This window comes from Ovis aries, chromosome 1 (genome assembly GCF_016772045.2).
Source record: "Ovis aries strain OAR_USU_Benz2616 breed Rambouillet chromosome 1, ARS-UI_Ramb_v3.0, whole genome shotgun sequence".
NCBI lineage: Eukaryota > Metazoa > Chordata > Mammalia > Artiodactyla > Bovidae > Ovis > Ovis aries.
The window spans coordinates 104,926,844-104,953,057 of record NC_056054.1 but is presented as its reverse complement, the minus strand read 5'-3'; the positions used below and the strand labels follow the sequence as shown (position 1 = coordinate 104,953,057).

The following is a 26,214-nucleotide window of genomic DNA, read 5'->3' as shown; positions in this document are numbered from 1 at the left end:
TTGGACAAAGAATGAATGAATACATCTTCAAGATCCCCTTTTCCTCTTCTCAGCATGCATAGTTTACACCAGAGGATTTTAAATGGTGAATGAAAAAGAAACCCACAAGATCATAAAGAGAATTTAGAGAAAAATAAAGCAGGAGATCAAACCTCAACTTTAAAGAGACAGATGATTGGTTGCTGTTATTTAATTCCACTCTGAGGTCTAATCTCTTTACCTTCGAGTCCACCCACATATGAATAGGATGGCCCAAGGTCCTGAGGGCAGCCGAGCAGTTTGGGAACACTAGTTTAAGCAAGGAACGGAGGACTTTGGAAATGTACAGGCACAGCCAATAAGTCAATCAGCCAATTAATTCCACAAAGGACAGGCTGCAAATTAAGTCCAAACCCCATGGTTTGGCATTCAAGTTTCTCCATTGCCTCCCCCTGGGCACCTGCAAACTCCCTGTCTGGGGCCTGCCTTCTTTAATCAGCCTTGCATGTAGCTGCTAGAACCATTCTCAGGTAGCAAGTGCCCCATATCCATTCTTTGTCCTGGAACTGACAGATTTCTTTCATCCCTACATCAGATAGTTCTCCAGCCCAAATACCAAGACATCTTCATCCTTCCCTTCATCTTCATCCTTCCCTTCATCTTCATCCTTCCCTTCATCTTCTCTCCCTTGCTGGGACCCTCCATCCACTGGGCTTGTAAATGTCTGCCACTGTATTTTTCTGTGCATTTTTTTTCTCAGACTGATAACACTTACCACTCTCGGCAATAACAGTAATTGCTGACATTTAGTGTGCACTTACTCTGGGCTGGGCACTGTGCTAATATTGCTGGTGGATTATTTTCCTTAATCCTCCCATCAGTAGATAAAGGAACTAGGTCACAGAGAGGTTAAGTCATTTGCCCACAGCCATTGAGCTACTTAAGGCAGAGCTGGGGCTTGAAGCCAGGCGAGCTAAGCTCAAGACCATAGGCTCACCTCCTGTCCAGGCACTGCCTTGATGTCACTGTCCTCAGACCTGACCCCTTCCAGGAAATGTCTGATGGACTGAAGACCCTGACTCTGCACCATGTGTTTGCATGCTGCTGGCTTGTGGCATGGAGCCACCGTTAAGTCTTCACCCTTCTGTGCCCCTACATTCGATCTGTCACTGAGCCTTGCCACTTCACAGTCTCCAAAGTGCATCCCTGGAAGGAAGGAGTCCCCACCAACACCTCAGCACAGGCCCTGAGAGCCGGGGCTGCCACCATTCTTCCCAGCCAAAGAGCAGCAGGCTGTGAGTGGAGGGGACTACATCAGCCCGAGGGCCTGGCAGAGCCCCAGGGCTCTGGGGAACGGGAGGGGAAGAGTGGCTGCCCGTCCAAGGCCATGTCAGACCTGGGATGGGGCTGGAGCACTGGGGCAGGCCACACTCCATCTTGGGGATCAGATTTGGGGATCATCAGCCTATGCTACTCCAGGATAGCCAGGTGAGCAGACGCAGGCCCAGCCCTGGGGAGATGAGGCCCACTGGGCGGAGAGGCAGCCAGGGTGCCCTTAGGGCAGCAGCAGAGTGTCACTGGGGAGCCAGCAGAGCGGGGAGGGGAGGGGAGGGAGAGCGTCTTCTCAGCTGAGCTTGGGGAGGGGCTGTCTGCTCTTCGAGTGTCCCCCTGGAGTTCCGGGAGTACTGTCACGTGCACAGCTATGGAAGACTAAGATCACCCTCTGACTGCTGGTAGAGGCCCCAAGCTGGGGCTGAGTAGCCCCCTAATGACGTGCTCACTGGGGTCTGCTCGGGCCAGGCTCAGCTGTGCAAGGAAGGCTGCCGCTTGCACCTCCGTCCTGGCTTTGCTATTTGCTCCCCACCTGGCTACCCCACCCCAGGGCTGCATCTTTTTAAACATCCTGTCCACCACCCATAGACCACTCACCCCAGTGGGCCATGTCATTTTGTCATTCAGCTGCTCAAGGACCTGGAAGCATTTCCAAGGCATCTAAGACCAAATCCAGGCCTCTTACCCTGGAATTCAAGGCCTTCCCAAATCAGACCCTTTGTCTCCACGGCCACCTCATCATCTGCTACTGGAGCCCAGGTGTCCTCATGTTGCTAAAACTTCCTTATCATTCTCCCACTCACACAGCAGTCGTTTCCACCTTTCTGGTGCTGCGGGAAGAGTGAAAAGAGCATGGGCTTTACTTTGGTTACGTCCTGTGTGTTTTGGGGCAAGTCACTCAAGGTCTGTGTGCTTCCAATTGCTTACCTGTAAAAATACATTGCAAGATGTTGTGAGAATTAGAGTGTTTGTATACAAAGTACTAACCACAGGGTAGGTTGTACTGTGTGGCTCCCACTAATATAGTGCGAGTCAATAAATGCACTAAGTAACTTCACCCAACTCTTTGCAACCTCAGGTACTGTAGCCTGCCAGGTTCCTCTGTCCACAGAATTTTCTAGGCAAGGATACTGAAGTGGGTTGCATGCCTTCCTCCAGAGGATCTTCCCGACCCAGGGATCGAACCTGCATCTCCCACGTCTCCTGCATTGGGAGGCGGGTTCTTTACCACTAGAGCCACCTGGGAAGCCCCTTGAGTCAATAAATGAAATCCGTATTACTGTGCCCTTGGCTTTCACCACTCACACACCCTCCACCTCCTTTCTCACCGTCAGGCTTCTCCCGGCTTTTAGGCTCCTCTCCAGATGCATCTGTATCTGCGGCCTTTCCAGCACTCCTGACTTGGGGTGGGGGTAAGGGAAAGAAGAACAACATTTGCCAGTTGCCCACTGGGCTCCAGGCCCTGTGGGGGATGTGGAGAGCGCTGACAATAGCAGCGAATACTTTCTGAGGGTCTCCTGTACTCAGCCCTGTCCCAAGCATGTCATGTAAGCCTTGTTGGTAACTCCGTTCTATGGATTAAGGCTCCTAAATGGCTTTCCGCTCTATCCAACCAGGGTGGTTTGGTCACCCTGGGCATATCTCACTTTTCCCATCCAGTGGCCTCCAAGAGGCTGATGCTAAGAGTTTATCCAGGAGTGATGTCCGTGTCATTCAGGCTTATCCTGTTAGAGAACATTTTGAGAAAAACACCCACCTTTGTTCATCTGCCCTGCCACCCCAGGTGCAGCCAGGCCCACCTGCTGCACTCATGTTGGGCCCTAGCTTTTCACAAAGGTACTATTCCCTCTGCCCAGAACACCCTTCCCCTGGTCTGCCAGGAAAACTCCAGCCTCTGACCTACCCTCCTACATCGGGGTCAACATCATTGTCCTTTCCCTCTTGCCCTCCAGGTGCCTCATCCTTACTCTTCCTCAAATATCTACATGCTTAAAATGGGCCCTTCCCCTGGGCTGAGAAGCCTAAGGGCAGAGCTTGTATCCTGTTCATCTCTCTGTTTCAGTACTTGACACAAAGCCTGGCACACAGTGAGCCTTGGTGTTCGGAGATGAAGGGAGGGAGGTGAGGGAAGGGGTGGAAGGGGTATTGGGCAGAGGGAATGGTGGGGATATGTTTCCAGCTAGTTCCTCCCAGGGCAGGACAGCCACGAGCCTCCATCCAGCTCAGAAGAGGAGGCCATGCCTCCACGAAGACTCTGGAAACTTCCCTGGAAACAGGTCCGAAGAACCCCAGCTGCCGCAGCCTCCCTCCAGACACCAGGGAGGTGCCAGTCTTTGGGCTCCATCAACCTTCTTACGGGAAATTGCTAAATGCGTTTGGTGATTTTTTTTGACATTTTCCCTGTTCAGGAGCTTGTGATTTCAGATTAATCACATCCACATACATTTAGACTGTCAGCTTGGAAGGGAAAATCTAAATTTTATTACTGCATGATTTCATCCGAAGCTATTTTACCAAAAAGGACGTCTGCAATATGGTGCAAATCATGACAAAACATTTTACCGCCGGGACCAAGCTCATGGTGGGGGGTTGTGGGGGGATGGACAGAGAGCTGCAGGCAGGACCTGGGTGGGCAGAGCCTCAACAGCGTCCGTCTCCTGGAGAGATCTGTGCGCCGCTATCGCTGCTCTCTCTGCCTCAGCAAAATGTCCTTCTTTGTCCAGGTATGCTCAGAACCCGGGAATGGCAGTTGCGCTGACTAACTCCTGTCTTCCCCCACCCCTTCCTCGGCAGGTACCATGACCAGCAGGACGTAACTAGTAACTTTCTGGGTGCCATGTGGCTCATCTCTATCACGTTCCTTTCCATTGGTTATGGGGACATGGTGCCCCACACGTACTGTGGGAAGGGTGTCTGTCTTCTCACGGGCATCATGGTGAGTATCTGCCGCCGCCCATTACCCTTCCTCACCCGTAGAATGCCGCTAGGAGCGATCCCTTTACGGCAGGTGCAGGGGGCCTGCCTTGTCTGGGCGCAGGGCCAGCTGCTGGTTAACGGGCCAGCATGTGTGCCTGCGCACGTAGAAAGGCAGATGTGACATCTGTACAGCTTCTTGTGTTTTCATTTCCTTGTCTGAGATAGGAAGAGGTCCTGGTTCCTGAACAGTTAACGCTCTCCTCACAGACCCCTAGGAATGGGCTGGGTGAAGCTGGCCATGGGTCTTACCCTTCACTCCCATCAGGGCCTGCAGTTAATTGTGCTCTTTCCAGTGCCCTGGGCCCCACAGACCTAAGCGCCACATCTGATTAAGTGTAGCTAGAACTCACGGGGGCAAGTGCTCTGAGCTGACTGTGAGAGACCTAGGGCCTAGCCTGGGTTGGCCACTGGTTTGGTCCCAGTTTGATGACATGGCCCTGGGCCAACTCTTGGCTTCTGCGTCCAAGTGTTGAGGTGCTGAGCTCCGAGTGCCAGTTCCCTCCCCGTGCTGGCAGCCTGGCTAGCCTGTGACAGCATCCCCATCCCCCTCCAGGTGCCCAGCAGCTGTGCTGCCTCCTTCTAAGCTGTATTTTTCCTGCCCCATTACCCTGCCATCCCCAGCCTGCCACACACTCGTGCCCATCACATGGAGTATGGGAGGGCAGTGGGTAGGGAGTTTCAGACCAGAGTCTGAATGCCCATAGCTGGACCTCAGTGTGGACCCAGGCGGGGCACTTAGCCTGCTGGACCTCAGCATTCTCCAGTAGGAAGTGCAGACGGGAGGCCTGCTCCGCCCTCCTCCCTGGCTGCTGATGAGGGTAGACTGCAGTGCTTATGTTAACCGCTCTGTCAACAACAGGGAGCTGCACCCGCCTTCAGGGCTGGCAAGTCCTCAGCGTCCCTACCCCCACTGCTCCTTCACCGGTCCTTTGGGATGAGGGCTTCTTGCCTCTCTCCTTGCTTTCTGACCAGGACAGAAAACCGGGCCCTTTGACCTCCTTCCCAGAGCACAGAGTAAACATGCAGGGTCCTCTTTTCAGAAGAGGAAACTGAGGGTCAGAGAAGATGCAGGAATCTAAGGCTGTGTGTTGCAGTGGGCTGGGGAGGTGGTGGTGGAGATGGGGGGTGGGGGTAGGGGGACCGGAGGCCCGAAGCTTATTCCTAGGTCTCATTGGTGGGTCACGGCAGCCCACCCCGAGGAGTCCTCTCTGCACCCCTGTCATCAAAAGCCTTCCAGGGCTCCCTCAGATTTCAGCCATCACCCCCATTTCTCCAGGAGGAAACAAAAGACCCTCCTTCTGGAAAGGAAATGACTCCACCCGCAGTGGGCAGGGGTTTAGCTCCTCACTAGCATGGGGGCCTCCTGGGACTGACAGCAGCCAGTCGCTCGGAGCAGCGGAGGCCGTGGGGCCAGAGGCCTGGGCCGCGGGGCAGGAGGGCTCCGGCGCTGCCATGTCACGACTGGACGCCGTCCTCTCCTTTTTTGACCGAAACCCAGGGCAGGCGGTTATTAGTGGGTCCTGGGCAGGAGTTAATGACAGGCGGCTTAGCGCCGGGCTTGGGATAAACCATGGGTGAGTGTAAGGGCTCAGAACAAATACCTCCTGTTGGTTGGTAGGAGTCTGCCTGGCACAGCTCCAGCTGTCACCAGGAAACCAGGGAATGAGTCTTCCTTCCAGAAAAGAATGAAATGCCGCCCAAAGACCAAAGCTTTCCTGTCTCTGAGCTGCTCCTGGGGCGCCAGCTATGTGCCTCAGAACCAGCTCTCAGTCTGGCCTTCACGGAGCCCAGCTGCTGATAGGTGAACGGCCCTGCTGGGAGCCTCCGTTATTTTTAAATACTAGCCATTCTCCCTCTCAGCATGGCGCTATGCCCCGGCCAAGAAGCCAGAGCCTGGGAGCCATCATTTCCCTGGCTTCCTCACTCCTGCATCTCTGGGCTTCTGCTCCGCCGTAGCTGGGCGGTGGGCCAGCCGGACCCTGGCCCCTCCCTGCCTTCTCCTTGGGTGTGGTCTTCACACCTGCTTTTGCTCCAGGGGCTTCAGCAGCTGCTTGGAAGAAAGTGTTTGTTCCTTGAGGAGAAAGGTGTGATCAAAGTGGAGAGAATAAACGAGTGAGGAGGAACTGATACCCACCCCCTGTATTAAAAATATAGCACCTGCCTTTCATCTTCTCTCTCTGCATCAACCCTGCTGCATAGATACCTATCTATACACAGGGACAGGGAGCTTCCCTCCACTTGTGTTTTTACCCAAATTAAAATCAGCTGCCTCCCTCTGGGGTCAGCCACAGTGAGGAACCCTGGTGGCATTTTTTTTTCTTACAAATGGGACTTCTCTAGCTGAGTCACTTCTTTCCAGGGTTTCACATGGCTGAGAATCCGTTCCTCCCATCCCCCAGTCTCCCAACACTTTGTACCTCTCCTGATTATTATTGCAAGTGCCTTTACGAAAGGTAGGGCTTCCTGTTTGGTTACCATGGATACGACGCAGGCCAAGGCAAGGCCTAGTGGGAAGGGAAAGGAAGAATTTGTGTGTGCAGGCTGTAAATAGTCTTAATCATTGTTTTCTCTTGGCAATCCCAGTAACGGTGTAATTATCAACCATTAAGCAGGGTATATAATTGTCTGAACAACTTGACATTGTTGGCACAGGCCTGGTGTGTTTGAGAGATTTCACCCACTAAAGCAGATATATCAAAGTCCAGCATCTTTCCATAAAGAATTTTATGATGACAGTTATAAGGCAGAGAGAAAGCTGACAATATTTAGTATCCAGAATGGGCCTCGGAAGGCTTTCTGGCTCTGCAGTCATCTGGAAGACTTTTGGGACCCCAAGACTGATTGGTAGAAATCCCATTTCAATATACATTTTCTAAAGTTGGACTCATTAGGAAAGACCCTGATGCAGGGAAAGATTGAAGGCAAGAGGAGAAGGGGACGACAGAGGATGAGATGATTGGATGGCATCACCGACTCAATGGCTGCGAGTTTGAGCAATCTCTGAGTGATGGTGAAGGACCCGGAAACCTGGCATGCTGCAGTTCATGGGGTTGCAAAGCACTGGACATGACTGAGTGACTGAACAACAGAGCTGGACCCACTCTGTGGACCCTTCAGGAGTTAGGGACAAATAGACAAAAGATTCCAGGATATGTGCTAGGGACACTGAGCTTTTCCCCCAAGATTTCATGCAAGAGGCTTCTTTGAACTGCAAAAGGAAAGGGATGATGAAGTAAAAGGTGGCACAAATTGAGTCATTTGGGGAGGAGGTAAAGAAGAGGGCTCAGCAAGACATCTGCTTAATGTCAGTTTTAGAAGATGAGCTTCTCCCTGAAACACCTTGGTTTCAAACCAATTGATGTTATTTTAGTTGTTACATGGAATCTGTTGCAGAAACAGAATCCAACTGTAAATCCTCCAGGCTTCCCTCCTCCATTTGTCACTTTCATTTATGTTTTATTTTATTTTATGCTTCTTTAGTTAAGAACACCTCATACTCTTCCCCTTGGGATACTTATTTTTCGAGAGTCTAAGGTTTTCCAGCTGGAAACTGTTTCTTGGAAACAAGAAGTAGGAGGACCAGTGTGAAGGAGGCTGGGTCTCTGATTTGGGTCCAAATCCATGGATGAATTAGGCGTGTTGACCCCAGGCCAGCCACTCCTTTCTCTGTTCACTCCTGCGCTCCTGCTCACTATGTACCTTGGAAAGTACGACCTCAGTAGAGGACCCTATCCCCTCCCACCACTCTCCCATGGAAATAGTGTTGGATAGAGAAGGTCCAGGGAATCCAGTTAGTGTCAACCGGGATTCAGGACTTGGCACCTCTGAAGGCAAAACTCTGAGTCATGGATTTGCTCCACAATCTGATCCAGTGGAAGTCACACCAGCAGCTGCTTACCCTCTTCGGTCCCACTCTGTCCTCTCCTCGAATTCCCCCTCTGCCCACCAGCGATTTCTGAGGTTCCACGTGAGGACAGCTGGGACAGCAGGAGTGCTCACATGCCCAAATCAGCCACGACCTTGGCACTTTGTCTCTTGAAATCAACCCACATCCGTGCCACATCGCATGAGCCTTCTTAAACTGTTAACATGGCCCTATCTGGCTGATAAACTCACCCAAGTAAAAAGGCCCATTGTCCCCAAAAAAGCAGAAGTAATCATTGAAAGTGAAGTGAAGGGAAAGTGAAAGTCACTGCTCAGTCATATCCGACTCTTTGCAACCCTGTGGACTATATAGTCCATGGGATTCTCCAGGCCAGAATACTGGAGTGGGTAGCCTTTCCCTTCTCCAGGGGATCTTCCCAACCCAGGGATCAAACCCAGGTCTCCCGCATTGCAGGTGGATTCTTTACCAGCTGAGCCACAAGGGAAGCCGGAGAATACTGGAGTGAGGGATCAGGGAAGCCTGAAGTAATCGTTATACCACTTAAAAGTAAAGACAGCAGGAGGTGAGAGGGGGTCCTGCTGTCTTTATTTCCTTCATTTCCTCTAAAGAGCCAAAGTTGACATTAACTTCTGACCCAAGTCAGGCTCCTTGTTCTTCCTGCCTTCCACCCAGTTCCCTTGAGCCCATCCCTCTTCCCTATTCCTTTCTATTTTCTTTCCTATTTTCACTTCTTTTCCTCTTCTGTCCCATGCTGTTGAGGAGGCAGCACAACTTGTCGCCTATCTCAGTCTCTGCTCCAACTCTCTCTCTCCATCTTCCCTCTTCCCTTCCTTCCTTCCTTCTTCCTTCTCTCTCTCCCTTCTTCCCTCCCTCTCTTTCTTTCTCTCTCACACACACAGGAGAGGACCAGTCTGGATTTCAGCACCTTGCACACCACTTTCTGAAGGTTGCTAGTGTCTGACCCCACCTTTGCAAGGTTGCCTCTTAATGGGAATGACCAGAATAGGTTTCATTAATGGCTACTTCCCTAACCCATCCAGATGATGGATTTTTTCTAAAAGAAAAGCGAAGTTGAAAGTATCCACTGCTATCTATTCGAGTTAGAATTACAGGTTAAGAACAAAGCATCCTTCTGGGAAATATCCACAAGGAAGTCTGGACCTCTTTAAGTTGAAGGAAACTGAGAAATGTCATCTAGTACAACCTCCTGCCTCCATGCAGAAATGTGTCTTAATCATATAAGATAGGTGGTTCCTTAATAATTAGATCACTCTAGCTTCTCTTTAGAACCCCTCTGCATTCAGCAGGCTCGGTTGTAAGCCGTGGCAGGAACCTTGGAGCAATCCATCTAGCACCCGAAACTTTGGGATTGTGGATGGTTGATTGCTTTAATGAAATTCCCCAGGTGACATGAGAAGCAAGGAGACTCCTTCAGGCTAATTCTGCCCCCAGCTCTCAGGGATGATTTAAGTAGTTTCCCTTGACCCAGGGAGATTAGGGAGCCTGGAGTCAGGGAAGAACCCTCTACATCTGATGTTCTGTTTTTAACGCTATGATATATCCCGCTCTTTGGGTGTTTAGCCCAAAGTACTTTTGGAACTCCATACAAAAGAGTGGGTCTGGTTGAGGGGAAATGGATCACACATCTTCCTGCTAGAAGAGCTTTTTAAGCTATTTTTTGCTTTTAGAGGCCTGGCTCAATTGATGACACCTACAGACCAGGCTGTCCAACTGCCCATACCTATCCTTTGAAAACTGGGCACAGAGTCTCCTGCAAGTCACAGATGCCGAGAAAACAGGGCTGTCCCTGAAGAAGAAAGGAAAATGAGGTCAGAAAGAGGAAGGCTCACACAGACTCCGTTCTTTTCAGGTGGTTGTGCTAGAAATGGGTCGCTGACCAAATGTACCAAGAAACAGGAGATTGTTTTCATGAGAACCCTTCTAAAAAAACTAGGGAAAAACATTGCCAACTTCAGCTTTGCCAAAACCTCACACCGGCTAGCCTTCGCCAATCTGTGGCAAAGGAAAGAAAGCGATTATGAGGGAGAGAGTAGGGGGCTGATCTGTCATATGCGTGCTGCTCAACTCTGACACAGAAGATAGTACCTTTGAAAAAAGTCTTTGTGACTTCCTACACATTGTTAGACTGCATGAGTCCCAAAGTTCTTGATGGATTCCTTGAATCCTGGGACCTCAATTGCTAAAATGAGCTCAGTGGCACCTATAATTACTGTTTGGCATCCAGAGCATTAGACTGCTGACTTTCCTGAACTCATCATCTTTCCATGAGTAGAGGTCAGGGCAGTGCAGGGCCCCACATGCAGGAGAGAGGCAATGGTCCCCAAGAGGCATGTGCTCTCTTCCAAGAACCAGGCGAGGGCAGGGCTATCACCACTGCCTGCAGGAGAAGCAGGGCAGGAGCGGTTCTCTCTTGCCATCCCTGGCACCCCCCACCCTGTCCCCCAACTCAAGATGCACAGCAAAGAGGACTTCAAAGTCCTTCTGGAGAATATTGGGAGGAGTCCCTTTCTGCTCATTTCTCAGACAGTCAAGCATGGTCCCAGAGGATTAGGAGAGAGAAACTGAGTCTTCAGGAACCTGCCTCTTTTATTCGCCCTCCCTGGGCTCCCGTGGAATAGATCTTCCAGAGCAGAGTAGGAACACTGCTCTGGAAAATACTGAGCGCCTTCTGCGCATTCCTTTAAAATCCTGGGTTGAGGCAGATATATTGTTGTCATCTTTAAAATCTCTGCGAGATGGTGAATTCTGGAGCCTCCTGGTGAAAGCAAGAAGGAACTGATATCTTGTGCTGAGTCATAGGCTAGAACTCCTGTGAAAAGACCCAACCGAGGAGCAAGCGCAGTCATTGAGCGCATAGACTCTATCCAACCGGGGTTGCCCTGGAAAGCAGTCTCGGGGGGAGGGGAGATGCTTTGCCTCTTCATTAGATCATTTTCAGGAAAGCTGTCCACCACCAGCAGATGGTCCGTCCAGACTGCATGGCTGGCTGGCTTTCCTCCTGCCCTCCCCAGCCCCCGTGCTCTAGACTGGCAGTGGGGCTGGGGTATGGGTGAGGCAGAGGGCGCACGTGTGCTGGATTTTCTGTCTTCCTTGCTTAGCTTGGCAGGTGACCAAGCGATTGTCCAGTATTTTATATGACCCCAAGCCTCAGCCCCGTCAAGTACCCTGGTCTATGAGGAAGTGGCCAGCTCTAGGAAGGCTCATGTCCCAGAGGTCAACACCTTCGTGGGTGTGGGGATCAGGGTTCTGCTGGGTTTTGTGACTTGGCCTTGACTAGCCAGAGCTCAGGTCTCCACCCCACTCCCAGAACCCCTCAGTGGGCCTGGGGCACGTGGAGTCTTATGCATGAGCCCTGCTTCATTAATGATGTGCTCTCTCCCCGGTCCTCTTGCCCGCCCCTCCCCCGTCCCGCCACAGGGTGCCGGCTGCACTGCCCTGGTGGTGGCCGTGGTGGCCCGGAAGCTGGAACTCACCAAAGCGGAGAAGCACGTTCACAACTTCATGATGGACACTCAGCTCACCAAACGGGTAAAACGCCACTGCCCATGTCTTAAAGGGGGACCTAAGACCCACCTGGGAGCTAGTCAGAATGTAGCCACAACAGGGTAGGGCTGCACCTCTCAGTGGAGGGCTGAGGGAGCCCCGGACACATGCAAACAGCTGGTGCAGAATGGCCACATGCCTCAGTGCTGCAGGCTCCTGTCTTCTTAAATCACCGTGCATGGTTCAGGCAACCAAATAATTTCCCTGATAATTAAATCTATAGCCTACAATGATGTAACCTACTCTCTTGCCTAATGGTACCAAGTAAATCACCCAGCATGAGATGTTTTGGTTTCTGCTTAAATATTTTCATGATTCTCATTAGCAAGGGCAGTAGAAAGTCTTTAAAATGATATTGGAAATGTATCTAAATTCAACCCCTAAAAAAAATCATTACAGACAATCACTCCTAAATAATGTTCATCAAAATATCAACATCCAATTTTCCCCTTTTGGGTTTTCCAAATAATATTTCTCCCATGTGCCCTTAGGAAAGTGGGTAAGAAGGGTTAAAAACTGATTAAGCAGGAATGGGGGAGATCATTTAGCTGCTAAAAATCTGACATCCCCCTGACTTGTCAGAAAAGAAAAGGTCCCTTTAGAAGAGACAGAAACAAGCCTTCCAGGATAAGAGCAGGCCAAATGAGCAAGGCAGGAGCTGTTTATTTAATGACAGCTTTTATGGAAAATTCTTTAGAGCTGCAGGCTGAACGAAGGTCAGGAATATGGTTTCCTGCAAAAAACTCTCCTCTTTCCAAAGTGAGAGAGAAGCAAAAACCTGTGCTGGGGTCTCGGCCACCCTAGCGAGTCTCATTTAGGATTTAAGTGGAGCTGGGAGACCCATAAGCAGCCAGATTTTGATTGGGGTTTTTGAAAGCCGGAGAAAATATTCAGTGATGAATGTTGTGGCACAGTAAAAATGTGTTCGAAATAGAGACAAAGGCAGGAAGGGAGGGAAAAAAAAAGAGAGGGAGAGTGATAGAGGGTGAGCGTGCTCAGGAGGGAGGCAGTGGGGGAGGGGGAAGCTGCCAAGGCCTCTCCAGTTTCTCAGCAGAATTCTTCATGGTGTTTGATTGTTTGGTCTTTGATTACATGTATTGGATTCTTTAACAAGCCTTTTAAAAGATGTTACAAAGAAAACGTACAGGCAGATATTCTTCTGTGGTTGACATACAGGTGGTTACGTATGCACATCATGGCACTGAGCTGTCCGTGGTACAAAAGGAAACACGATTTGTAGCATCCAGACTGCAGCGGTGAGGGTTGTACCCAATGGTAGGCCAGCCGGGTTCCATCCAGGGCCCTGCAGCCCAGCTGCTTTCCTTCAGCCCCTACTATGCAATTAGAAGTCATGCTAGGAGTTGAGCAAATTATCAAAGTTACTGGGGAGAAAAAGTATCGCCCAGTTGTGTCTGACTCTTTGCTACCCCAGGGACTATGGCCTGCCAGGCTCCTCTGTCTATGGGGATTCTCCAGGCAAGCATACTGGAGTGGGTAGCTAGTCCCTTCTCCAGGAGATCTTCCCGACCCAGGGATCAAACCCAGGTCTTCTGCATGGCAGATTCTTTACCATCTGAGCCGCAGATATGCTTCCCTCTATTCTCCTGGAACAATGTAGTGCAGGAGTCAAGGACAAGGGTATTTGGCCCCCAAAACCTTCTCAGAAGCTGTTTCTTAGCGCACAGGCATTGACAGCCTCTCTGTTTATTCTATTTGCATTTGAAACCAAGGATATACTTTGTATTTCGTGTTATCCCTTTGTCCTCTCCATTTTTCACGGTTTGAATCAGACACTAGAGGAAAATAAGGTTGAAGAAAGCCAGCTCCCTCCTATGACAAGAAAATAAACAATTTTTCTGTGCTATGATTGTAAAAGATGAGGTTGTGGTGGCTAATTTCAGTCTTTCTTTCAAACATAGTCTCTAAAATCCTCCTCAAATCTACTTACTTTTTGAAAAGTAGGGCTGAAAACCAAATCAACAAATATTTATTGCCCGTCTATGAGTACAAGGCACCTTTTTAATCGAATAACATCTCACTTGCCTGAGAACACTTAAATCTGTTGAAATGTTCCTTTAATGTCTAATATCTCTTTCCCAGAGAAACAACCAACACGAAAGGGATGGTTCTCACACAGAGAGGATTCTCAAAGCTGGCAAGACTGGAAAGGTTCTTTTACGTAACCTTAATTGAAAGGACACGGGCTGTGAGCTTGGCCTGCTCTGGCTTCAGCTCCCCTTCACCTGATTTCAGAGAAGCTGACCTTCCTTCCCCCGTGATACCTCCCTCATCCATCCTCCGTCTTCTCCAAATGGCCCACTGTGTCCAGACGGAGTGGCTCATGGGTCAAACAGATGCTAAGCTTAGTCTACTCATAAGATCTCAGTGAATTCACAGAGAAAGATCCGATCGTGGGAGGAGCTCACTGGGGCATAATTGCAAACCTCCCAGGAGTGGACAATTAGCAGATTTAACAGATAAAAGCCATCTCTTACAAGTACATGCAGCCTTAATTCTTCAAACATCTAAGCAAAATACTAAAAAAGAGGAATTCTAACCTATTAATCGTGAAAATATTCAAATTGTTCTAGTCTTTATTTGTAATAAAGGCTTCAGCCCAGCCTTTTTACCATTAGAGTCACACTATTTTTATTCATTTATTTGCCAGGGAGGCAGGGGGAGGTAGGGTGGTGGTCTGATAGCGCAGGGTCCAAACTCTGGTTTTCTGAGTCACATGACTTTTGTCTCTCACTTGTATAACTTGTCAACCCTGGCAGCAACACCATTTCTGTATTTAACGCAGTCAGATCTTCTCACATGGACTTTGCAGTGTTACCGCCATTGTTAATCTCGAATTACAATTTACTGCTAACCTCTGGGCTACTAGATAATGTATATGTAAATTACACACAGAGAGACTATAAAAAAGATACTAGATCCTCATCTTTTTTCCCACGCAACACTACACATCCCTGTGTCTCTATTTTATGCGATGAAACATATCCACTGCAGCTGGATACCACATCCCGTGTTCTGGGGACACTGAGATGAATAGGAGACAGTCCTTGCCCGCATACTTACTGCCTGTCCTCAAACAGCACCTCTCCCTTCTAAAGAGCAAGGTAGCTGCCGACGTACACACTTGGGTTAAGAGGTACCAGGAGGTGTTCTGTTTGCCACGCCCCCTCTCTGCATCAAATCTGCAGACACCTCCATGGTGTGGTGCCACCGGCTGAGGACTGTTATCTCTTCATTCTTTCCACGAAGGGTTCCTGCCTCAAATACTTCATCCAAGTACATTTCCCCCTGCAATCAGTGGGTAAGACAAAAACCAAACCTGTACCTTCCTAACACTAGTGTCTTCTCCTGACTTTCCTATTAATGACATCATCATTCTTCCAGACTCCAGGTCTGAAAATTTAGCAGCATCGCTGACTCCTATCTGCTCTGGTACCCACAGGGGTCCAAACAGCTTCAGAGTCTGATTCCACCTGGCCAAACCAGCCTCTCCAGGTCCTCTGGGCACCATACTTTAAGCCACCATCTCAGTCTTGTGCCATTTCAGTTGCTTGCTACCTTCTCATCTCACCTGGACCTCCCTTGCCCAAGTCATCCTGTACTTTATCCTTGTGACTCTTCTTAGATGATGAGACTTAGCTCTGCACATGCCACCAACCTGCTCAAAAACCTTTCTCAGCCCCCCAGAACCTACTGATCAGTGCTAAAGGAAACTTTCCTTTAATTACAAGCATGTGTCAGAGTTTTATCACAATCCTGCTGGGTTAAAAATGTTTTTTTTTCCAGCAGGCTAATTCAAAGTTTTACTCAGAGAAGGGGTCTTTTATTGGAAGAAACAATAGTAGTCATTGTTATACTGGGTACAGAAAGTCTGGCTAAAGGACACTAGATTCCTGGCTGACAGCCGGTAGGACCCACGAGTGGATTCCCAGAACAGGTCTTAATCTTTTAAGAATTAGTCAGATAGTCAATTGGGCAGTTATCAGGAATGCTAATTGTCCCCAGAAGGGAATTATAAATTATATCACCCACTAAAGTTCTGTCTCAGACAGATTGGGTAGTTTTTTTTTTTTTTTTTTAACAATAGTCATAGGAACATTGAATTTTTGAGCTGGAAGGTTCTTAGGGATGAGCTTCTCAGGCCCAGAGATAGGCGAGGGGCCCCCCAGCCATATGCAGTGAGCTGGGTCCCAGCCAGGGCTGCTGTTTGTTCTCAGGCTGGTAGGCAGCTCTCCAGCCATAACCCAGTGGGTTTCCCAGAACAGTTGGTTCCTTGGAATTCAGAATAGTGGTGAGGGTCCCAGGTCTGCTGGAAGAAAAAGCCAGTGTACCTCCAAACAAGCTGAGCATCACATTAATAGCATTATGGAACTAGCCTGCTGAATCCACAGATTCAGGACCGTGTTGCTCTGGGGAGAGACCAGACTCCAGCTTTGGACATGGAAGCACAGCCCTGCCTGCTCTCAGCCCCGGTGTCCTGCCGGCCACAGGAGCCCCCATTTCTTAGTGTTCAGTGAGGGCTTCTAGGCGAGGCAGACAGAGGAGCCTGAAAAGGGAAGGTGGAGTAAGATGGGGAGGAGGCAGGGTGAATGTAAGCAGGGAAAGGAAAGAGATGGCAGCCGCAGGAAGCCAGCAGACAGTCGGGGGGTGGGGTGGAGAGTCGGGGAGGCAGATGGAGAAGAGGGGACGTCTGAGCATCCCGGACAACTTCAGTGGAGCATCTGAAGACAGGCCAGACCTGAGGGCTCTCAGACTGGGATACTACCATCCGTTCAGATTTAGTCATCTATGTTCAACCTCTAGAACTTCTTGAAGTTGTCCGAGTCACACCTTCTTGTCAGGTCTGATCTGCCCTCCTCCTTTCCTCCTTTCCCGCTTCTCTATCCTCCAGGTACAAACACCCTCTCCCTCGGGTGGAGTGCTGGCAGCCTTGTGGGTATGCTAATAGTTCTTCTCTGGGGGGCCCACCAACAGGGCTCCTGGAATCACTCTCCCAGCACTCCCTGTGGCTGCTGGAAGCACGGGGAGGCTGGCAAGAAGAGTGCTTCTCCTCCTGCCTCCCATGTTCCTCCTGCAACAACCAGCCCCTCTCCCGCATAAAACAGAGGAACAGATTACCCTGCAGAGAGGTGGCCAGAGCAAGTCATGGACATGTATAATACAGCCAAGAGCTCAAAGAACAGACATATGTGTTCTGTGTTTTCTTTCGCTGGAGGTGGAGGAAGAAGCTGACATTTGTTGCGGGGGAAGAGCATCAGTAAGGCACCAGGTACCAAGGTGCCGGGCAACCAGGCTCTGTGCTAAGTGTTTGAAGTGCATTCTCATTGAATCAACCCTGCAATCCCGTTTCACAGGTCAGAACTTACTCTGTAGCACCCTTCTCTGCTGCAGCTACAGGGCATGCTGGCCCCACAGGATTAGAAGCTCCCTGAGGGCAGAAAGGTTATTGGTTTGTGCCTAGGATTCTTACTTCCTAGAACAGTGTCAGCCCTATCTTTGGGCTGCAGTAAATGATCTGGGAAGGAATTAATGAGAAAACTGAGTCACAGAGAGCTTTCCCAACTGGTCCGAAGTGAAGGTGATCATCCCCTTGTGAGGTTTTTCCGAGGGCCAGTGGAGCAACATTAACATAAAGTGTTGAGCACAGAGTCAGGCACATAGTAAGAACTCAGTGGAGGTTAGCTGTCGGTGCTGTATGCAGGGTCTTAGTTGGACGACTTTCTTGCCCAGGCCCATGAATCTTTGAGCCCTCCCTGAAGTATATAAGTCACTGAGCCTTTTCTTTGGCACACAGTTTTGGGGAGAGAATGAATGGACCCACAGAAACAATTAGCTCATGTGCTACAGATTTAGGGGATGGAATAGCCAGTCTTCGTGCACAAACAGCCCTCTTCTAACTTCCTCAGTCCATCAGATCATGGCCAAGCTTACCCAGATCTTCCCAGTTCCCTGACCCACCCACTCTCACCCCCAAGAGTATCTCTGGGCCCTGATGCCCTGCCCGTCAGGAGCACTCAGTAGGTACCCAAACCCCCATCATGAAACAGTGCTTGAGAACCCTGAGAAGCTCAGTGAATCCCAGGAGGTGCACATGACCTCTACCATTTCCCACCCCAGTGATGCCCAAAGCAATCAGCCAGGTGAATTGGAGGGAGAACCTGGTCACAATAGCATTTACTGTCGACTCGGGAAAGCACAGTGCAGTTAAAAGCCTATTTCTTTTTCTCTTGCAGATATTGATCTACTTAGCTTTGTGCCAGGCTGTTTGCTGACAATTAATTCAGAGTCAGCACCAAGGCTCGCATTTAACATCGCTTTCCCGAATACGCGGGGGCCTCCTGTTCAGACCCATAAAGGCGCTGTGACTGCTTTGCTCAGCGACCCAGGCTGTGCTGTGGTTCTAGTTCCTTACATTTGGGCTGAAGTTAAGGGCAGGACCTGGACTCCCTGCTCTTTCATACTGCTAAGTGAGGGCCGTGATGATTAAAAACACATCTAATGTCCTTTCCAGTTCCTTGATCCTGGAAAACAGGAAATAATTTTGTTTGCGTAGCGATGACATCTCGTCAGGTCTTTCTTCAGACCACATGAAAACCTTCTGCTCTTTTTGGACCTGGCTCTTGTTTTGACTCTGCCATTAGCTAGCTGTGGGATTCTGATCCTCACATCCTATCTCTGGAACTGCCATTTCCTCATATTCTCAGTGGGGACGTGGGCCAGATGATGATAACTAACATCTTTATGGTGCTTTATAGTTGCTATGACACTTAAATTCAAATTGACTCAGTTTGCCATTTATAACTTTAGGGTCTTGGTCTGTGTCTCCACTTCTCCATCTGTAAAGTGGGGATAACATGAGTGCCTGCCTGACGGGGCTGTTGTGAAGATTAAATGCATTTGCACATATGTAATCTGGTAAATGTTCACCCTTAGCACCATCAGCACGATGGTAATTGCCTCCTAGGGGCCTGAAAACAACCCTTAAGGTAAGGATTCACTTTTCCCATCTTGTGGATAATTAAGCACTTACTCCTAAACTGGCAGAACAAGGATTTACCTGCAGCTTTTCCAGTTTCCAGTACTGGTTCCCCACCAACACAGAGACTGGTCAGGGGCTCATCCACGCTGATGTTCCATGCCTTTATCAATGTTCCAGGGATGAGACTTGAATAACTGGGGTGCTGCCAGCCACCCTAAATGCTGGGGCAGGCTTTTCCCTCCTATTCTTCTGGGAGGCTGTCCTAGGAGGCTACACGCCTCGGAAAACTGAAGAAACCACCTGTCAAGTTGCCCTCTCCCTACGGACGGGTGGCGAGAGGAGGCCCTCCACAGAGAGGTCCTCCCTTCTATGCTGCCTCTTTTGCCAGGAGGCTGACATCCACTCTAGCCCCTGAACAGAACCCCCGTGATGACCCCCACCTCTTCTTCCCCCCTCCTCACCTGGACACTCACCGTTTCCAGCTTCCACTCACCACCACCTGCTTCCTCTCAGGCACGAAAGTGCCAGAGGTGGGCAATTAAGTCATTTAAAACCATTTTCATGGTAGATTTTTACTGGGCAGAAAAGCAGTATTTATGTCACTTAGACATTTCTGAGAAGACCTAGCTGTTCTTTTATAACATTGCTTCAGCGCCAATGAAAAATATAATCCAGCCTTCGTAATAAATTTTTTAAACACACACACAAAAGTTATCAGCCTACAAAACAATGTTTCCTAAGCCTTCCCACACGTCTCAGTATTTTAACAACGTCCCATCTGTTGATGTCAGTCTGAAGAAGCAGGCCTGTACTCTCCAATTTTATTAAAATCTTTTCTGGCTAGTAACCTGATTTCTACTAGGCTGGCCTACTTACTTCCAGGCCCTGGGCCTGTGGGCCTGTGCCAATGTGCATGGCTGATAGAAATGGGAACAGTTCATCAAAAATCTGTTTAGCTTGTGCTTAATAAAAAATGTTTCCTCTTGCTCTTGTTACTAATTGCTGAAGATGTCTGTGTTTGGATTAAAACTTTGTCCCCTGCCATCTGGATGCCATTGATATGTCTCAGTTCCATCGTGAGCTGGATGATATCAGTGGTTTCCATGTCAACAGATGACAGCGTCATATGTGGAAATGTGTGATTGCAGTGCAGAGAAGGAGCCAGCCTGCGGAAGGAAGCAGCTCTGGTTTCACACCAAAATATCTTCACTGATTTGCAGACCCTTCTTGGAAATGATGTCAGTTTTATGCCAATTATATGTAAAGTTGCGGTGTAACTGTTTTGGGCCATTTGGGAAAGGAAACAATGGACTTGTTGATACCTAGAGCTCCATTTGGTGGGAAAGATTTCCTCAAGGAGGCCTTGTAAAACCCGCCGCTGAAGTGAAATAAGTCAGAGAAAGACAAACACCGCATGATGTCACTTACACGTGGAATCTAAAAAAGACAACAAACTAGTGAATAGAACAACAGCAAAAGAGCAGACTCACAGATAAAGAGAACAAATCAGTGGTTCCCAGGGGGGAGGCGGGAGGGGTGACATAGCAGCCGGGGAGTGGGAGATACAAACGCCTGAGTGTAAGACAGGCTCAGGGGACATACAGGACACCATGGGGGGTGTAGCTGATGTTTTGTAATAACTGTAAGTGGAAAGTAACCTTTACATTAAAAAAAATAAATTTTAGTTAAAATTTCAACAATGTTTAAATAACTACAATCTCTAGCTGATAGGAAAGCTGTTTACTCTCTGAATCCAAGAAATGTGCCATGTGCACTAAGTAAAAATCCCATGTAGAGCATGGAGCTCTGCAGCCAAGGGCAGCAGTGGTACATATTTATCTGTTCAAAGTGTACCCCAGGCCTCCAGGCCTCGGCAAGGCAGCCTATCTAAATATAGCAACAGCAGTGGAGAGGCAGTCCCAGAGTAATTAAGAGAAAGAGGCACTCCTCAACTTCAGCCTCCAGTCTACTGTGTCCAATACAGGATTAATGAGAGATGAATTTTCATCATCCTTTCTAAGAGGTCACGATTTGATTAAGGAAAAAGATCATTGCAGACTCATTTCCTTGCCAAATTGACTCTATCGGCAGACTGCCCCCCCCAACACGTCATGTGAAGCTAGGAAAACTCACCTGATAGTCACCTGTTTATTTGCTTTTCCTTAGATCAAGAATGCTGCAGCCAATGTCCTTCGGGAAACGTGGCTAATCTACAAACACACAAAGCTGCTAAAGAAGATTGACCACGCCAAAGTCAGGAAGCACCAGAGGAAGTTCCTGCAGGCTATCCACCAGTGAGTGCGCCACCGAACGAGGAGCGGTGGGCCCCGAGCCCCGCCGGCATCCGCTCACACGCTTAGAGGAGCGGGAGAGAGCTATTCTGTTCCACTCAGCAAGCACAGGGGGTGGTGAACTGGATCCAGATCAGTCTGTTTATTCATTTATTGCACCTGCCCCTGCCAGACATTGGACAGGTTGCTGTGGAAGGTAAAAACTAGATAAGAGCCTCAGGGAGCTCTCACAGTCTACATATGCACACATACATCACATTACAACTGGAAGCAGAGCAAACTGTGATCAGTGCTTTCTATAAGCTAAGTATTTTAAAAATTATAGTGGAGGTTTAAAAGTAGAGGATGAAAACATTTAGTCTGACCTGGAAGTTTCGGGAAACCCTGAAAGGCTGAGCATAAGACCTTCAAGGTGGAAGGCACAGCCCTGATAAAGGCTTGGAAGCTGGGACATGATCTGAGAGTGGTGGGCAAGCTACAGTGACTAGAGGCAAGCATCCATGGAGATGAGTTTGCTTTCTTGGGGACCTGCCAAGCCCTTGATTCTGGTCAGTTGTCACCCATGTTTAAGGTCCTGGGCTGGGTTCCAAAACCAGATGAATTGACATGGATGTGGAATCAGCTGTGGGGTGAACCCAGCATGCACTTGAAGAGTGTGGCTCTTTCGACTCTTTCCCACAGACTGAGGAGCGTCAAGATGGAGCAGAGGAAGCTGAGTGACCAAGCCAACACCCTGGTGGACCTTTCCAAGGTGAGTGGCGGAATCCAAAGACCTCACACAGGGTTCTCAGATGCTGGCCTTTCATCTCCTCAGGTGTGGCTGTGAAGAAGTGCCATGGTTAAACTGCACAGAGCAGGACCAGGAAAGTTAAGGCCACTTCCTCCTTCCTTAAAAAATAATCTAGGCTCAAGTTCTTGACATTTGCAAGCTACTAGTGTGTGTTATTAACTTTGAAAACCTGGCATGTGTTCCTTCCGTTCTACCGCTCAGGTCGGGCTTTGCTGGGAACTGACGGGCTGACCTGCTAAGTCTGTTTAGTGTGTCGTTTGATTGGCTGTACGCTGAGTTTGCAGAGGGGGAAGCACGCTGACAAGACCAAATGGTGATGATGGCGATGCTGCTTGTCTAGGTCACACCTAGAAGGAGGCTTCTGATTTGTGGTTATAATTGTAAGCTCATTTTCCTGCATCCTTCAGTCCTTACAACTCAAGCTTTTCTGGCCCCCAGTCAGGAGCAGGGGGAGGTGCATTTCTTTCTACCTCACAAAGATGCCAAAGAAGAGAGCCCTGCTTTCAGAGCCCCACAGTCGTCCTGCACTTCTGGCCCTGAACTGCCGCAAATACTGTAAAGGAGCTCGCTCCTTTGGCGAATCTCTGGAGTGAAAGGATGGGAGGCTGCACCGCCGGCAGAGCTGAGTGTAGGCGCCACTGAAGAAAGGACCTCCCCTCCTCAGCTCCTCCTCCTCATTGCCTCTTGATAGAAATTGTATGTCAAGTGTATAGCCCAGGGCCAGGCTGGCAGAACATTCCAGCAGATGTCAATTATCATTGCGGAACACGTTCCCTGAGTAAGCAAGAGAAACTCCCTCAGGCAAATTAAACCCCTTTGAAAAGAGGGTGTAATCAGAGAAATTGCCAGTTCCTGGGCCACGTGCAGTGCCTTGTTCAATGAAGGCATCAGGCCAGAGAAAGGATCTCCCAAGCTTGGGAGGACTTTAATCAGAGAATGTGTGGCTGGCATGGGTTGGGCGAAGCCCACAGGCCTGTTTGTCTTTGCAGGGGGTGCTGAGGTAGACTGTTTCCTGTGAGCCTGGAGGAGGCAAGAATGTGAATGGAATGCCTGAATGCAGAAGGGAACCCCTCACCAGGGTCTAGCGTGCATTGCTCAATACTCTTGGCTTCTAGAGTCAGAAACCCTTTGGAAGTAGGTTTAAAAATGTAGGTGTTTAAATTAAGAATACAAGGAAGTCTCATTCCAGGCAGAACCTCAGGGCAGGCATGTGGTTAGACTTCAGGAAGGAGCTAACTAGAAGTGAACTTCACGCCAAGAAATAGGTGCCACCCTCTCTTCTCTCTCGTGTTCAAGAGCTTGCGCCAGTTTTCTCTTTCTTTCTCTCCCCCATCTCTCCTGACAACTTTCTGTGCCCCTTGTCTCCATGGGAGGCCCCTATCCAGAGAGTCCATGTTCTAGTTCTAGCCACAGACAAAGACAAATTGACTGGCCTCCTATTGGTCTTAATTCTAAATTCTCAGAAGGGAGGAGATTACTGGCCAGTTTGGGTCACATGTTCACCCTCGGACCAATCACCTGAGGCCAGGAGGAGGGTCAGGTAAGGCAAACATTGCTGGGGAACCCACGCTGGGGGATGCAGGAATGGTCACCAAGCCCCAAGATATTTCTTTAACAAGTAGCCGTATTTCTACCTCTGCGGCTGGAGTGCCCCTGGAAATAGTGGACACCCTGGGCTTTCAAGCCTGCATTTCTTCATTGTCAGTCACTGCCTATCACAGAGATGGGGGCCCTGCAGAGCAGGCTGGGTGAAGCAAACTCCATGAACTGGAAAGAGGCTCACAGAAACTGGGTGGGGAAGCTAAACCATCGATAACTGGAAAGAAAGGGTGTGGGGGAAAGGGTTAAGGGAAGGTGTCTGCTGGGCTGCAGGGGTGGTGTGAACTCTGCCACGCTCCATCTTTCCTCCCAGGAGGCTCAGCCAAGGTCTTGGCAGCAGCCTAGCATCTTTCACACTGGTCCACATTCCCGCCTGGCATCTTGTCGCCAAGCAACAAAACAGGGGAGACAATAATAACACGGTGTTCTCTCCTTTTCTCCCTGTGCTTCGTCCACCCGGCTCACCACTTCCCACTCCTGTCCTGTGGTCCTCTCGAGATTAAGAAAAGAGAATGTGGCCTCCAAATATCACTTGCTCTGTGGAAGAGCTCTCTTGTAGGGTGGCAGAGCTGGGGGGCCGGGGAGGGGTGTGTGTGCTGGGGCTCTTTATACCTAGCTTCAGTATCTTCCATTGAAATGTAAAACTCCTTCCCCACATCTGAGGCTCAACTGATCAGATAAGGTGATATCTGTGAAAATGCTCCGAAAACTATAATGGTTCTGCACCTGGTAGTTCTGATTAGAAATCTAGATGAGGAAACCAAGATCCCAAGGAACAAAGAGACCATCCCAAGTTCGGTCTGTTGGCGAGTTGCCATGCTGGGGCTGGGACCCCAGGGCCCAGACTCAGTCCAGAGCTCGTCAGGGTGCCCCTGCAGGCAAATCCATTTGCAGTTTTGTACATTCCGGGAAGAACATGCACCTTGAGGAACTTCTGTGAATGTTAATTAATAAAGGAAGCACTGCCGCCCCTAAACAGCCTCTCCTCTAAGAGGGCCACAGTAGCGTCCTGCCCTGGAGAAGTCACAGCTGCCTCATTCCTTCTGGGGCTGCAGCCAATTTCCTGGTGGGAAGGTGTCGTGCGTGCATGCTTAGTTGCTCAGTCATGTCCAACTCTGTGCAACTCCATGGACTGTAGCCTGCCAGCCTCTTCGGTTCAAGGGGTCTCCCAGGCAAGAATACTGGAGTGGGTTGCCATTTCCTCCTCCAGGGCATCTTCCCGACCCAGGGATTGAGCCAGCATCTCCTGCACCTCCTGCATTGGCAGGTGGGTTCTTTACCGTGTGCCACCAGGGAAACCCTGGGAAGGTATCACTACATTCTCAGCGCCCCTTCTCCTATCTCCTCTCTGGCTTCTCACATTTTGCCACCTCTAACTCTTTTTTTCACTCGCCTCACTTCCTACACCCTTGGCCCCTGCCTGCACCCATGGTTTATGAATCTTCCTGGAGTAACTCAAAATTTCAGGTGAAATAGGATCAAAGCGTCACTGGCAAATGACCAGAGCCACAGTACCTGCAGGTGAGGCTTGGAGGGTACAAAGCAACCGCAAACCTGGCTCTGCCCTTGCAGCCACAGAAACACCCAACAGTGTGTTCCTGAAGTCTCCCAAGAATCTTGCTCCCAAGTCTAATGCCATTTGCTAATTTGCAAGGAGAAATGTGACTGTCATGTTGATAAAGTCCCTACAGACCAACCCAGGAAGCCAAATTATAACCAAAAAGTTGCCTGATAAGCGTAGAGTCAGAACCGTGGGGGTAGTGAATGGAACAAAAGTGGTTTCATTTCAATCGAATGATCATTAGATGATATAATGATATATAATGATCATTGATATAATGATCATTAGATGTATAGTGGGCAGGACTTTGTACTGGTGAGAGGGGGCCAGGAGAGGATGGTGCCCAGGTTTCAGGGGGGAACAGCTTGAGTGAACGGCCTCTCCTGGAGATAAGGAGCGCTGGCTGAGAACAGAGCTAGAATGGAAGATGGCGCACTAGGCGTGAGCTGCATTTGTTTAGCACTCTGCTGACCTGGTTTAGAAGACGACTTTATTCCTCTCAAGTTGGATTGTATTTGCAGTTCCCCGGAGGTACTCCATGTTTGCTCTCCCTCTCTCACGACCTCGTTCAGGGTTCATTCACAAAAGCTTCCTGAGCACCTGCTCTCCAGAGGTGGGCCCTGGGCTGGGCCCCCACGGGACTCTTCTCTCCTTTTCTTCAGCCACTCAGGTCTCAGCGGGAAACACTGGGGAATCTAGTTACATGGAAATAATTTGTGGTACAAGAGGTCTTCTCCCATCAGTTAAACTTTTACGTTGGCTGAAGAATGGAAGGGCAGAGGTTTTCCCCTGAGACAGCACTTCATTCATTCACTAGTCCTACCGACAGCTTTTGGTGCTGACCATGTGCAACAGACCCCCTTGCTAGGCACATCTGGGAATATTTATTCATCAAAAAATGTTAGCTGAGCATCTCGTATGTGCCAGATACTATTTTAAGTCCTTGGGACACGTCAGTGAACACAACAGGCAAAGGTCCCTGCCCTGGAGGGGATTTCCTTTTAGTGGGAGAGGGCAGACAGCAACAACATGCAAAAGAAACAGCAGATAGTGTATTAGACGATAGCATCAAAGAGAGGAAAGCATTGAGCAGGGTTAGCGGGTCAGGAGTGGAGTGCAGACAAGGTGCCTTATTAACAAGGGCATGGGGGAGGGGAGGGGATTTTTTTTTTAATTGGAGTCTACTTGCTTTACAATGGTGTGTTAATTTCTGCTGTACAGCAACGTGAATCAGTCATA

At 49.4% G+C, this 26,214-nt stretch overlaps 1 protein-coding gene and 1 long non-coding RNA gene across 5 annotated transcripts in view; one reads left to right on the top strand and one right to left on the bottom strand.

The window, feature by feature from the left end:
• KCNN3 (potassium calcium-activated channel subfamily N member 3) overlaps window positions 1-26,214 on the top strand; it is a 171,028-nt gene that overhangs the window by 134,995 nt on the left and 9,819 nt on the right. For all 4 annotated transcript variants that reach the window (XM_027975753.3, XM_004002559.6, XM_042254783.2 and 1 more), the window contains exons 4-7: window positions 4,105-4,246; window positions 11,612-11,722; window positions 20,901-21,028; window positions 21,707-21,776. In XM_027975753.3, coding sequence (XP_027831554.1) covers window positions 4,105-4,246; window positions 11,612-11,722; window positions 20,901-21,028; window positions 21,707-21,776 — 451 coding nt within the window. The remainder of the gene's footprint in view (window positions 1-4,104; window positions 4,247-11,611; window positions 11,723-20,900; window positions 21,029-21,706; window positions 21,777-26,214) is intronic.
• On the bottom strand, window positions 19,291-21,149 carry LOC132659704 (uncharacterized). Its single transcript, XR_009600435.1, has 2 exons — window positions 20,868-21,149; window positions 19,291-20,171 (listed from the first exon to the last, which is right to left on the bottom strand). It is a non-coding gene; the product is annotated as an uncharacterized LOC132659704 (long non-coding RNA).